Source organism: Elephas maximus, chromosome 2, assembly GCF_024166365.1.
Source record: "Elephas maximus indicus isolate mEleMax1 chromosome 2, mEleMax1 primary haplotype, whole genome shotgun sequence".
Taxonomy (NCBI): domain Eukaryota; kingdom Metazoa; phylum Chordata; class Mammalia; order Proboscidea; family Elephantidae; genus Elephas; species Elephas maximus.
This window is the reverse complement of record NC_064820.1, coordinates 64,937,290-64,950,245: the sequence shown is the minus strand read 5'-3', so window position 1 is coordinate 64,950,245 and position 12,956 is coordinate 64,937,290. Positions and strand designations below refer to the sequence as shown.

The 12,956-nt window shown below is 37.3% G+C and overlaps 1 protein-coding gene across 1 annotated transcript in view; it reads left to right on the top strand.

Moving 5' to 3' along the window:
• DEPDC1B (DEP domain containing 1B) overlaps positions 1-12,956 on the top strand; it is a 110,103-nt gene that overhangs the window by 90,840 nt on the left and 6,307 nt on the right. Inside the window, exons 9-10 of the mRNA XM_049857614.1 lie at positions 566-742; positions 10,887-11,072. Of these exons, the coding sequence (XP_049713571.1) occupies positions 566-742; positions 10,887-11,072 (363 nt within the window). The remainder of the gene's footprint in view (positions 1-565; positions 743-10,886; positions 11,073-12,956) is intronic.

Below are 12,956 nucleotides of genomic sequence, written 5' to 3'. Positions count from 1 at the left end.
AAGAGAGTCTCATCACTTAAGTCACTTCTTGTAAACTCTCATGGTTATGTTCAAAGGTCATTGTCAAATGTATATCCAAAATCCTAGAGAAAACAGAAAATAGCAGTTAATATGGAAAAAAATGTAATTGGTGAGGCATACAGGCTATGTGATCAGGGTTTTTTTTTTTAATATCAATAATGAAATTAGGATGTTATTTGACTAAATGGTTATAAAGTACTTGGATCTTAAAGTGCTATATGATCCAAGTCATAGAGGTCATCATAATTTTCAGAACTTATTAATGTATGCATATATATTTAAAATTGTTCATAAAAAGGATTTCTTTAAGAACTGCTCAGACAAGCATCTCTCTGCTAAGTCTCTGTAAGGTAAGTGAGACACATGTTTTGTTCATGACAACATCAGCTCATCCAAGGTGGGCAGGTACCAGGTAGGATGTGCACCTTGTGCCTTGGGCTATTCAAGTTTACCTTTTGCAAATTAGGTTACACTCAGTTCAGAGTAGAAAAGAAAACTCATCTATGTAAATTTAAATATCCTATTTCTTTTCTCTTTTTCTAAGATGGTTCAGACCTTTTCCGGCTGCATCTTGTGTTCCAAGGATGACGTAGACTTGGATGAGTTATTAGCTGCTAGGTTGGTGACGTTTCTCATGGACAATTACCAGGAGATTCTGAAAGTTCCTGTGGCCTTGCAGACCTCTATAGAGGAGCGTGTAGCTCACCTACGAAGAGTTCAGGTAAAGAAAACGATATTATCAATCTTATAAAATTGGCAGGGGAGAGTCACCTTACCTTGGAAGGTTTCTTGGGGCTTTTGATTTGAGAATTAGTGAGTTAATACTGTGTTTTTATGCAAAAAAAAAATTAGCATAGTGCCCTTATGACAAACCTCGTGGTGGGGGGCCATGGTCAGCAAACAAACGCAGAAGGCGCGTGTTATTTGCGTAAAAATATGGTACATATGAAGTGCTTACAACAGAGCCTGACACATAGTAAGCACTACAGAGATGTTTACTATCATCACTGAAAAATTTATGGCACTTTGCCTGTTTGGTTTTGTTTATGCTCATCAATGCTGTACACTTTTGATTGCAAGTTTCTTAAACGAGTTTGTCTAGAACCTGCTGTATGGTTGCTGCTGGGAGTGATTCACGTGCAATAAACGTCTTGATTAGTAACAGACATGTGACTTACGTGCTGTTGTTGTTAGTTGCGGCAGAGTCTACTTCAACTCATGGCAACCTCATGTGTTACAGAGTACAACTGCTCCGTAGAATTTTCTTCGTTGTAATCTTAATGGAAGCAGATTGCCAGCCCTTTTTTTTTTTTAACCTTTTTTTTTTTTTATTGTGCTTTAAGTGAAAGTTTACAGTTCAAGTTAGTTTCTCATACAAAAATTTATACACACATTTTTATGTGACCCTAGTTGCTCTCCCTGCAATGTGATAGCACACTCCTCCTTTCCATCCCACATTTCCTGTGTCCGTTCAACCAGCTCCTGTCCCTTTCTGCCTTCACTTTTTGCCTCCGGACAGGACCTCAAATGCCAATGGAATTTGCATTGGGATTGTATTGTGTCTGTAGATTGCTTTGGATAGAATTGACATTTTCCCAATGTTGAGTCTTCCTATCCACGAGGAAGGTATGTTTTTCCCCTTATGTAGGTCTCTTTTGGTTTCTTACAGTAAGGTCTTGTAGTTTTCTTTGTATAGGTCTTTTACGTCTCTGGTTAGATTTATTCCAAAGTATTTAATGTTCTTGGGGGCTATTGTAAATGGTATTGATTGGGTGATTTCTTCTTCGAAGTTCTCTTTGTTGGTGTAGAGGAACCCAACTGATTTTTGTATGTTTACCTTGTATCCTTATACTTTGCTGAAATCTTCTATTAGTTCCAGTAAATATTCTTGTGGATTCTTTAGGGTTTTCTGTGTGTAAGATCATGTCATCTACAAATAGAGATACTTTTACTTCTTCCTTATCAATTTGGGTGCCCTTTATTTCTTTTTCTAGCCTAATTGCTCTGGCTAGGATCTCCAGTAGAATGTCAAATACGAGTAGTGATAAACAGCATCATTGTCTGGTTCCCATTCTCAAGGGCAGTGCTTTCAGACTCCATTTAGGATGATGCTGGCTGTTGGCTTTGTATAAATGCCCTTTAATATGTTGAGAAATTTCCCTTCTAGTCCTATTTTGCTGAGAGTTTTTATCATGAATGGATGTTGGACTTTGTCAAATGCCTTTTCTGTGTCAGTTGATAAGATCATGTGGTTGTTGTCCTTTTTTTAATTTATGTGATGGATTACATTGATTGTTTTTCTAATGTTGAACCATCCCTGCGTACCTGGTATGAATCCCACTTGGTCATGGTAAATTATTTTTTTTTTGATTTGTTGTTGAATTCTATTGGCTAGAATTTTGTTGAAAATTTTTGCATCTAAGTTCATGAGGGATATAGGTCTGTAATTTTCTTTTTTTTGTGCTGTCTTCACCTGGTTTTGGTATCAGGGGTACAGTGGCTTCATAGAATGAGTTTGGGAGTTTTCCGTCCTTTTCTATGCTCTGAAATACCTTTAGTAGTAGTGGCGTTAACTCATCTATGAAGGTTGGTAGAATCTCCAGTGAAACTGTCAGGGCCAGGGCATTTTTTTGTTGGGAGTTTTTTGATTACCTTTTCAATCTCTTCTTTTGTTATAGATTTATTTAGTTGTTCTGCCTCTGTTTGTGTTAGTTTAGGTAGGAAATGTGTCACATTTCCTCTAGGCTTCAAATTTGTTAGAGTACAATTTTTCACAGTATTCTGTTATGATTCTTTTAATTTCAGTTGGGTTTGTTGTAATATTGCCCATTTCATTTCTTATTTGGATTATTTGCTTCCTCTCTTGTTAGGTTTGCCAGTGGTTTATCAATTTTGTTGATCTTTTCAAAGAACTAGCTTTTGGTTTTGTTAACTCTTTCAATTGTTTATTTCATTTAATTTTTATTATTTGCTTTCTTCTGGCGTCTGGGGGCTTCTTTTGCTGTTTCCTATTTGTCCAAATTGTAAGGTTAATGTTTTGATTTGGCCCTTTTTTCTTTTTGGATGTGTGCATATATTGCTATAAATTGACCTCTGAGCACTGCTTTTGCTGTGTCCCAGAGGTTCTGGTAAGATGTGTTTTCATTCTTGTTCAAGTCTGTGAATTTCTTTATTCTGTTCTTAATTTCTTCTATAACACCGTAATTTTAGAGCAAGGTGCTGTTCATTTTCCATGTGTTTGATTTGTTTTCCTTGCTTTTTCTGTTATTGATTTCTATTTTTATGGTTTTATGGTCAGAAGAGATGTTTTGTAATATTTCAATGCTTTGGATTCTATTAAGGCTTGATTTATGGCCTAATATGTGGCCTATGCTGTAGAATGTTCCATGTGCATTGGAAAAGAAAGTATACTTGACTGCTGTTGGGTAGAGTGTTCTGTATATGTCTATGAGGTCACGTTGGTTGATTTGGGCATTTAGATCTTTTGTGTCTTTATTGAGCTTCTTTCTGGATGTTCTGTCCTTCACCAAAAGTGATGTGTTGAAGTCTCCTACTATTATTGTGGAGCTGCCTATCTCTCTTTTCAATGCTGTTAGCATTTGTTTTATGTATTTTAGAGCCCTGTTGTTGGATGAGTAAATATTTATTATGGTTATAGCCTCCTGGTGTATTGACCCTTTAGTCATTATATAGTGTTCTTCCTTATCCTTTGTGGTAGATTTTTCTTTAAAGTCTATTTTGTCAGAGATTAATATTGCCAGTCCTGCTCTTTTTTGACTGTTGTAGGCTTATATATTTTTTTCCATCCTTTGAGTTTTAGTTTGTTTGTGTCTTTAAGTCTAAGGTGTGTCTCTTGTAGGCAGCATATAGATGTATTGTGTTCTTTTTTATCCCTCTGCCACTCTGTCTCTTTATTGGTGCATGTAGCCCTTTTACATTCAGCATAATTATTGATAGGTATGAAAAAAAAATTTTTTTTTATGAGTTTAGTGCTGTCATTTTGATGTCTTTTTTGTGTGTGTTGTTGACAGTTCCTTTGTTGCATTTTGTTTTATGTGCTGAGTCATTTTTCTTTATGTATTTTCTTTTCATCTTTTTCATTTTTGATTTTGTATTTGTTGACTCTCTGTTTTTCTTGTGTGTAGGATTGTTAGTTTCCTTTGTGGTTACCTTAATATTTACCCCTATTTTTCTAAATTTAAATCCATCTTTTATTTCTTTATATTGCCTTGACTTCCTCTCCATATGAAAGATGTATGACTACATTTTTTTAGTCCCTCTTTTTTGTTTTAGTATTGCCGTCTTTTACATATTGACACCTCTGTTTCCCTACTTTCAGGGCTTTAGCATTGATTTATTTTTGTGACTTCTCTGTCTGGGTTGATACCCGGTTGCTCTGTTGTGTGTTCTGGTCTTGGATTGTTATCTGATGTTATTGATTGTCTAACCAGAGGACTCCCTTTATTATTTCTTGTAATTTTGGTTTGGTTTTTACAAGTTCTCTAAACTTCTGTTTATCTGGAAATGCCCTAATTTCACCATCATATTTGAGACACAGTTTTGCGGGATATATAATTCTCAGATGGCAGTTTTTTTTTTTTTCTTTCAAGCCTTTTTACATGTCATCTCATTGCCTTCTTGCCTGCATGGTTTCTGCTGAGTAGTCCGAGTTTAAGATTATTGACTCCCCTTTGTAGATGACTTTTTGTTTGTCCCTGGCCACTCTTAAAATTCTCTCTTTATTTTCGGTTTTGGCACGTTTGATTGGTGACTTTCTGTTAGGGTCTACCTTGTGTGGGGTTTGGTGAGCATCTTCTCATCTTTTACGACATCAGGAAAGTTTTCTGTCAACAAATCTTCAACAATTCTCTCCATATTTTCTTTTATCCCCCCTGTTCTGGCACTCCAATCAGTCGAGGTTATTCCTCTTGACAGAGTCCCACATAATTCTTAGTGTTTTTTCATTTTTTTAAAATTCTTTTATCTGATTTCTCATCAAGTAAGTTGGTGTCAAGTGCTTTATCGTCAATCTCACTAATTCTGGCTTCCGTTGCCTCGATTCTGCTCCTATGACTTTCTATTGAGTAGTCTAATTCTGAAATTTTATTGTTAATCTTCTGGATTTCTGTTAGCTGTCTCTCTATGGATTGTTGCAACCTGTTAAATTTGTTGGTTATGCTCTTCTATAATCTTCCTAAGTTCCTCTATTGCTTTTTCTGTGTTCCTTGGCTCATTCTGCATTTTGCCTGATCTCCTTCCTGATCTCTTGAAGAGTTCTATATATTAATCTTTTGTATTCTACCTCTAGTAATTCTAAGAAATTATCTTCCTCTGGAAGATTTCTTCATTCTTTATTTTGGGAGTTTGCTAAAGCCATCGTGGTGTGCCTCTTTATTTGGCTTGATATTGACTGTTGTCTCTGAGCCATCAGTAAGTTATTATATTTATTTATTTTGTATTTGCTTACTGTGTCCTAGTTTCTTGTTTTGTTTTGTTTAGTTATGCCCAAATAGGCTGCTCATTTGAGCTAGTTTGATTACTGGTGCCTTTGAAGTTCTCACGTCCTGTCACCAGGTGGTTAGATCTTTTACTAGGTATGTGAGCCAGGAGTCTGTTTACTTTTCTGGTATGGATTCAGGTCAGGTGTCTAGGTAGTCAGTCACCAAGTATGTGGTACAGGCTCTCACCTACAGTCCTAGACCAGCAGGGGTGATTGGTGTAGGCACAGGTATCTGGCTGCAGTAGGGACTGAAGTAGTGAGCAAGGCAAGGAGCTGACAGCTGCCTCGAAGTGTGTGAGGAAAGCATGTCCCTGTTCCCTAGGGTGTGTACGTAGGTAGGTGGGTGTTACAGCCGGACTATGGGCACCCAATTCTGTTGGCTGCTTGGATCCCTGTCATAGGTGGCTATGTGACATGGGTAGAGCCACAAGTCCTCAGGCCCCTGATGTGGGTAGGTGAGGACCCTGCTTAATGGGCAGGGTGGTGTCAAATGTCGCGAAACTGCCACTCCACCATATAGCTGATACAGCTGAAGTTGGGCTTCAGGTATGTTCCCTGTTGTACTGTGCTAATGAGGGTCTATGCTGCTGAAATTGGCCCACACAGGTCTATGCAGGGTTAAAAGTTATTCTTTGCCTGTGCCTAGGAGCTGGCGAATTATTTTTTCCTATTTGTCATTTTGTTTCCTCTCCAAGGCTGGGGGAATGGCTCAGCCTGTGTGATGGATCCTCCTTCCAGGGGGACGTGGCAATCTCTGAGTCCAGCCTGGGACCTGGTACAGAGAAGGGAGGGAGCAGGTAAATGGGAGAGAGGTTTTTCCGAAAGGAATGTTTTTTAAATCCTCATAGTAGGTTAGATGCATGTTCTGGAGGTTTGAGCTGACTCTCTGCTGTTCTGTCTCTCCCAAAGTGGAAAACCCATCCCAAATGCCACTGGTTGCCTCACTGTGCACAGCTGATCTGGCCTTCGGGGTGCTGGTTCCTGTTGGGTCAGGTCTGGCAACTCCTTGCTGCTTCCGAACTGTCTCTCCCTCCCCCTGCCACTCAGTTCCATTCCTCAACTTTGCTTTTGATATTCAGGGCTCCTAGATTGTCATATAATTGATTCACTGTTTTTTTTGGGGGGGGGGGTCTTTGTTGTAAGAGGAACCACAGGAAGCATCTGAGTACTCTGCCTTATTGGCTCTGCCTCCTGCCAGGCCTTTCTTTAGCAGTATTGCTGGGTGGGTTTGAAACACCAACCTTTAGATTAGCAGTGAAAAACAAACCATTTGTACCACCTAGGGATCTTTAGGTACTACTACTATTCCTATTTTTTAGATAAGGAAGCTGAAGCACAGATTAAGTAGCTTGTCCAAGGTCACAGAGCCAATTATTCAAACCGATGAAGTCACTTCCAGAGTCTGTGCTCACCACTACTATGCCATACTGCTCGTGTGAAACGTGTGATAGAAGAACATGGTCTGTAGAGCCATAAAGACCTGGGTGGAACTCCTGGCTCTGTACGCTTTCTGAGTTGTGTGGCTCTGGGCAAGTCCCTTAACCTGTTTGAGTTTTAGTTTCCTCAGGTGTTAAAATGAGCTATACCTATTTTATAAACTTGTTTTGAAGATAAGAATATTATAATTTAAATGCAGGATAAATTTCTGACATGTGGCAGGTTCTCTCTGAAAGGTCACTATTATTCTTGTTATATTAATACAGCACAAAAACAATGCCATATATTACTATCATGTAGGCCCAAGAGCCAGCTTTGTTTGTAAGCCTGTGGGAGCAGAAATCTTTGGTGAAGAGAGGCAAGAGGAAGGCTTAGCACCTTCTAAGTGATTGGACCTCTTTCCCCTTAATCACTTTTTGAGGCTCTACAATTAAAGACCAGTGAAACTACTTTTAAGTTATTCTTAAAGTAATTAACTATTCAGTTACTGTTTCCAGTGTGTAATTTAAAAATTAAAATAATTTTTCCTTTTTTTTTTGTAATTATAAACCTAATATATTGAAGAAAATTTGGAAAACAGAAAAATACACACACAAAAAATACTATTGCTAAAATGTTCTTAGTCATTATTGTGGCCTTTCTGGTGTTTTTCTCTGTGTGTACATATTTCTTCTTTTGCTTTGTAACTTATTTTCTCTTCCTTAACAATACAATGACAAAGATTTTCCACATCAGTGCATATTCTTAATTGACACTAGAGTGGCCAAGAGCGCACACTCTGGAACTAAATGTTTTTTGAATTCTCAGCCTGCCCTTTATTAGTTGTGTGACCTTGGGCAAGTTATATAATATCTCTCTGCCCCAGCACCTCCCTTCTTCAGTATCTGCCTCAACATGTCTCTTTCTTTATCTTTAAATGGGAATATTAATAGCTAGTACCTTCTTCATAGGGTTGTTGTAAGGTGTGGGTGATTTAATACATGTAAAGTGCTTTTTTTTTTTTTTTTAAAGTGCTTAGAATAATCCTTGTCACGTAGTAAACCCTCGAATAGTAGCTGCCATTGTTTTTGATATTATTATAATTATTGTTACATTATTCTGTAACATCATTATGGTTGGCATATAGTATTCCATAACATGGATATACCATAATTTATTTAGATGATACTCTCATTGATATGTAGATAGTTTTCTTTTTAAAATGTTTTACATGCAATATAACAATAAATATTTTTATAGCTAGATATTTTGGTGCTGATTCCTGATTGTTTTCTTAGAATAGATTTCTCAGAGCGGCATTGCTTGGCCAAAGTGCATGAACACATATTAAATATTGATAACATATTGCCATATTTCTCTTTAGGATGTTTGTTCTGATTTATATTCCCATCAGTGGTATATGAAAGTGTTCATTTCTTTGTACCTTTGCCTGTTTTGGGTATTATCACTTTGCCATTTTAATAAAGAGCTTGATCTTACAGTTTTATTTTAGTTTAAACTGTTCACTCCATGTTACTATGGGCCATATTTAAAAAAAAGTAAAAAATGAGACAAAATAGAAATAAATACTTAACTTCTAAAAAAAAAACCATTGTTGTCAAGTCAATTCCGACTCATAGCAACTCTATATATTAGGACAGAGTAGAACTGCCCCATGGGGTTTCCAAGGAGCAGCTTGTGGATTTGAACTACCGACCATTTGGTTAGCAGCTGAACTTTTAACCAGTCTGCCATCAGAGCTCCAAACTTCTAAAAGAAAAAGTTATAGCAGTAATACTCTTGCTGTGTATACTTGCTAGGTTTGTGTATTCACACAGCACAGGTGTGTGTTCGTTCCAGTATCTTGGGTCTGTGAGCCCTTTGCTGTCAGCTGAAGATCAGAAAGCTGAAATGTTGATGATTAACTTAACCGTAGATAAGCCTGGTCTTGTGAAGAGCCACTGAGATACACACTGAATAAAACCAGCAACTTTTGAATTGTCTGATTATATTTTTCCTCTTCAAAGTATGCTGTAGAATTGCCAAGCAATGGTTAGTTTCAGCACTCAGAGCCTTAGATCTCTGTTCTCTCAGATAAGCCACTAAGCCCCTAAAATCATATTGCATTTATGCAGTGCTTCCCTAAAAATGCAGTATTACTTTGACTCTTCTGGTAAATTGTCTTGGGGCAGTGTCAGGGATGAGCCTGAGCTAAATCATGAAGTTGGCTGCATTTTTGGCACCAGACTTCTTCTGTTTCCCTTGTCTGCAACCCTCTTCTTCCCCTTGTGCCCTTTAATCCCAAGTGCCTGGTGTTTTTGTCATAACCTAGGCTTTTGACTATCTCACGTCACTTGGGCCCCATCCTTTTTCTGGCCCTTTTCTATTCCAAATAAAAGGCAAGTGTGCTGTGTATGCCCCTTCCCTATAGCCCTGGTCTCTGTTAAAACCAAAAAACCCATTGCTGTTGACTAGAATCCGACTCATAGCGATGCTGTAGGACAGAGTAGAACTGCCCCATAGGATTTCCAAGGCTGCAGTCTTTACGGAGGAGGAGCCCTGGTGGTGCAGTGGTTAAGTGCTAGGCTCCTAGCCAAAAGGTGGGCAGGTCAAACCTATCAGCCACTCCGTGGGAGAAAGATGTGGCAGTCTGCTTCCATGAAGATTTACAGCCTTGGAAACCCTACTGGGGCAATTTTTCTCTGGCCTATAGGGTAGCTATGAGTCAGAGTCGACTTGACGGCATTGGGTCAGTAATCTTTGCCAACACAGACTACCACATCTTTTTCCTACAGGGCTGGTATGTTGAACTGTAGGCCTTTCAGGCAGCAGCCGAGAGCCTAACCACTGTGCTGGCCGGGCTCCTGGGTTTCTGTTAAGTTGTCTGTAACTAATCTGGTAAACTGATGTTTGAGGCATGGAATGTGCTTAATGTAATAACCTTCTAAGTAATACCTATTTTTAGCTGCGGCTTCTGAGAAAATAAGTGAATGTAATAATGGGAATTTCAGCAGAATAGTAACCAAACCAGTTGCCGTCAAGCTGATTCCAACTCCTGGTGACCATATGTGTGTCAGAGTAGGACTGTATACTCCATAGTGTTTTCAGTGGTTGACTTTTTGGAAGTAGATTGCCAGGCCTTTTCCTGAGGCACCTCTGAGTGGACCCAAACCACCAATCTTTCATTTAGCAGCTGAGTGTGTTAAGCATTTGCACCACCTAAGTGCTGTATTTTAAGAACAAGAACCTCTTGGACGCTGAAATTAAATATTTTTAATGGATGCTCATTTATTCTCAGGTCTTGGTTTTTGTTTTATGTTTTTCCTTTTATTTCTCCCTTTACCTTTATACATTGCCTATAAATTTGTGGTTTTTACTCGATTCTCACTGTGAACATGTTTGGAGCTGATCACAATACCTCTCTCTACATAACAGCTTAGCTAGCTGTGTGCCTCTGTCCTTCCCTAAGGGAAGGAAAATCAGCTCTCCAGATATGGGAGGGAGTCTGGATAGCTTCACAGTGTATATTCAACAGTATAGTCAATATGTTTCACTTATGTTCAAGTTTCAGATTTTATTAGAGGAGGACATAAGAATTTTTGTTTATTAAAATGGATATTGGGTTTTAAAAGTCTCATAATAGAACTATAGCTTGAAGTGATATTATTTTGAAGTTTGGAAATACTTTTACTTTCCAATATAGAATTTTTTTCTCAGTTAAATTGAGGAATGACATGACATTCTTGTTGGAGATACTCAGGTGTTTGATCTGAACTAATTTTTGTAATTAATGTGAAATTTACTTTCTAATGTAGTCTTCCTTTCTCAGTTAAATTGAGAAATGATTTGACATTCCTGTTGGAGGTATTCAGGTATTTGGTCTGAACTAATTTTAATAATTTATGTGAAATTGCACCGTTTCCTTTGACTACTAATCCTTTTGCCTCAGATAAAATACCCAGGAGCTGACATGGATATCACTTTATCTGCCCCATCATTTTGCCGTCAAATTAGTCCAGAGGAATTTGAATACCAAAGAGCATATGGCTCTCAGGAACCTCTGGCAGCTTTGTTGGAGGAAGTCATAACAGACGCCAAACTCTCTAGCAAAGAGAAGAAGAAAAAACTGAAGCAGGTAAAAACGGATATCCTTTATAAGTCATTTTTTCTCCACCTTATGGTTTTCATGTTGGTTTGGGGGAAAAAAAAAAGGAATTTCCTCTCTATTTTAATGAGTTAATTTCATATGAATTTCGTCTTCTGAGATGTACAAGATTTAAAAATTTTTTTAAACTTAAATTTCAAAAATGTGTTTAAATTTTGTGGTAAAATATATATAAAACATAAAATTTGCCATTTTAACATTTTTAAGTATATAATCCAGAGGCGTTAATTACATTCACGGTGTTGTACAACCATCAACACTATTTCTAAAACTTTTTCATCACTCTAAACAAACTCTATGTCCATTAAGCAATGACTCCATGTTCCCCTATAACCCCCCAGTCCAGAGCAACCACTAACCTACTTTCTGTCTCTATGGATTTGCTTATTTTAAATATTTCATATAAATATCATACCATAGTTGTCCTTTTGTGACTGGCTTATTTCATTTAGCATAATTCATTTCAGGGTTCATCCATGTGGTGGCATATATCAGAACTTCATTTCTCTTTATAGCTGGATAATACTCTATTGTATGTATATACTATATTTTGTTCATCCATTCATCTATTGGTAGACATTTGGGTTTTTTTTCCCAACTTTCTGCTACTGTGAATAATGCTGCAATGAACATTGGTATACAAGTGTCTGTTTGAGTTCCTGCTTTCGGCTCTTTTGGATATGTTCCTAATAGCGGGATTTCTGGCTCATATGGCAGTTCTAAGGAGCCCTGGTGGCACAGTGGTTAAGCACTCCATGGGAGAAAAGGCCTGGCAATCTGCTCCCATAAATATTTCAGCATAGGAAACCGTAAGGGGCAGTTCTACCCTGTCCTATAAGGTAGAATCAACTCAACGGCACACAACAGCAACATGGTAATTATATGTTTAACTTTTTGAGGGACTGCCAAAATGTTTTCCACAGCAACTGCCGAATTTTACATTCCTACCAGCAATGCATGAGTGTTCCAATTTTTCCACATCCTTGCCAACACTTGTTATTTTCTTTTTTTTTTTCCCTGCATAATTGCCATCTTAGGGTGAAATGATATCTCACTGTGGTTTTGATGTGCATTTCCCTATCGGCTAGTGATATTGAGCATCTTTTCATGTGTTCATTGGCCATTTGTATATCTTCTTTAAGTAATTCTCTATTTCAGTTCTTTACCCATTGTGACATTTGGATTGCTTTTCTTTTTTTTTGTTGTTGAGTTGTGGGAGTTCTTTATATATTCTGGATATTGAAACCTTATAAGATATGTGACTTGCAAATATTTTCTCCCATTCTGTACATTGCTTTTCACTCTCTTGATAATGTCTTTTTATTCACAGACATTTTAAATTTTTATAAAATCTAATTTATCTATTTTCTTTTCTTGTTGCTTGTGTTTTTTGTTTCTCACCTTAGGTATCACTAAAAGTTTTTAGTTCTTATGTTAGGCAACAAAACGTACGGTTTCGGTGAATAGTTTTCAACTTAGAATGAATCAATTTACTTTGACCATTCTTTTTTTTTTTTTTGATTTAAAAAATATTATTATTTTACTCAATATATCCAAAATATCAATTTAAAATGTAGTCAAGGTGGAAAAATTATTGAGAAAAGTTGATAACAAATCAATGTACTTAATTAAAAAATTACATTTCTGTACTGTGTGAAATCCAGGATGTGTCTATTCTACATACAGCACATATCCATTCAGAGTAGCCCCATTTCAAGGGCTTGATTGCCACCTGTGGCTGGTGGCTCCCATATTGGGAGATTAGTTCCAGGTATTTATAATTTAATCAGATCCTCTCTTCTACCACCTCTTGGTTAATTTAGCAATCTCAGCTTATTTTGAATACCAGTGTAT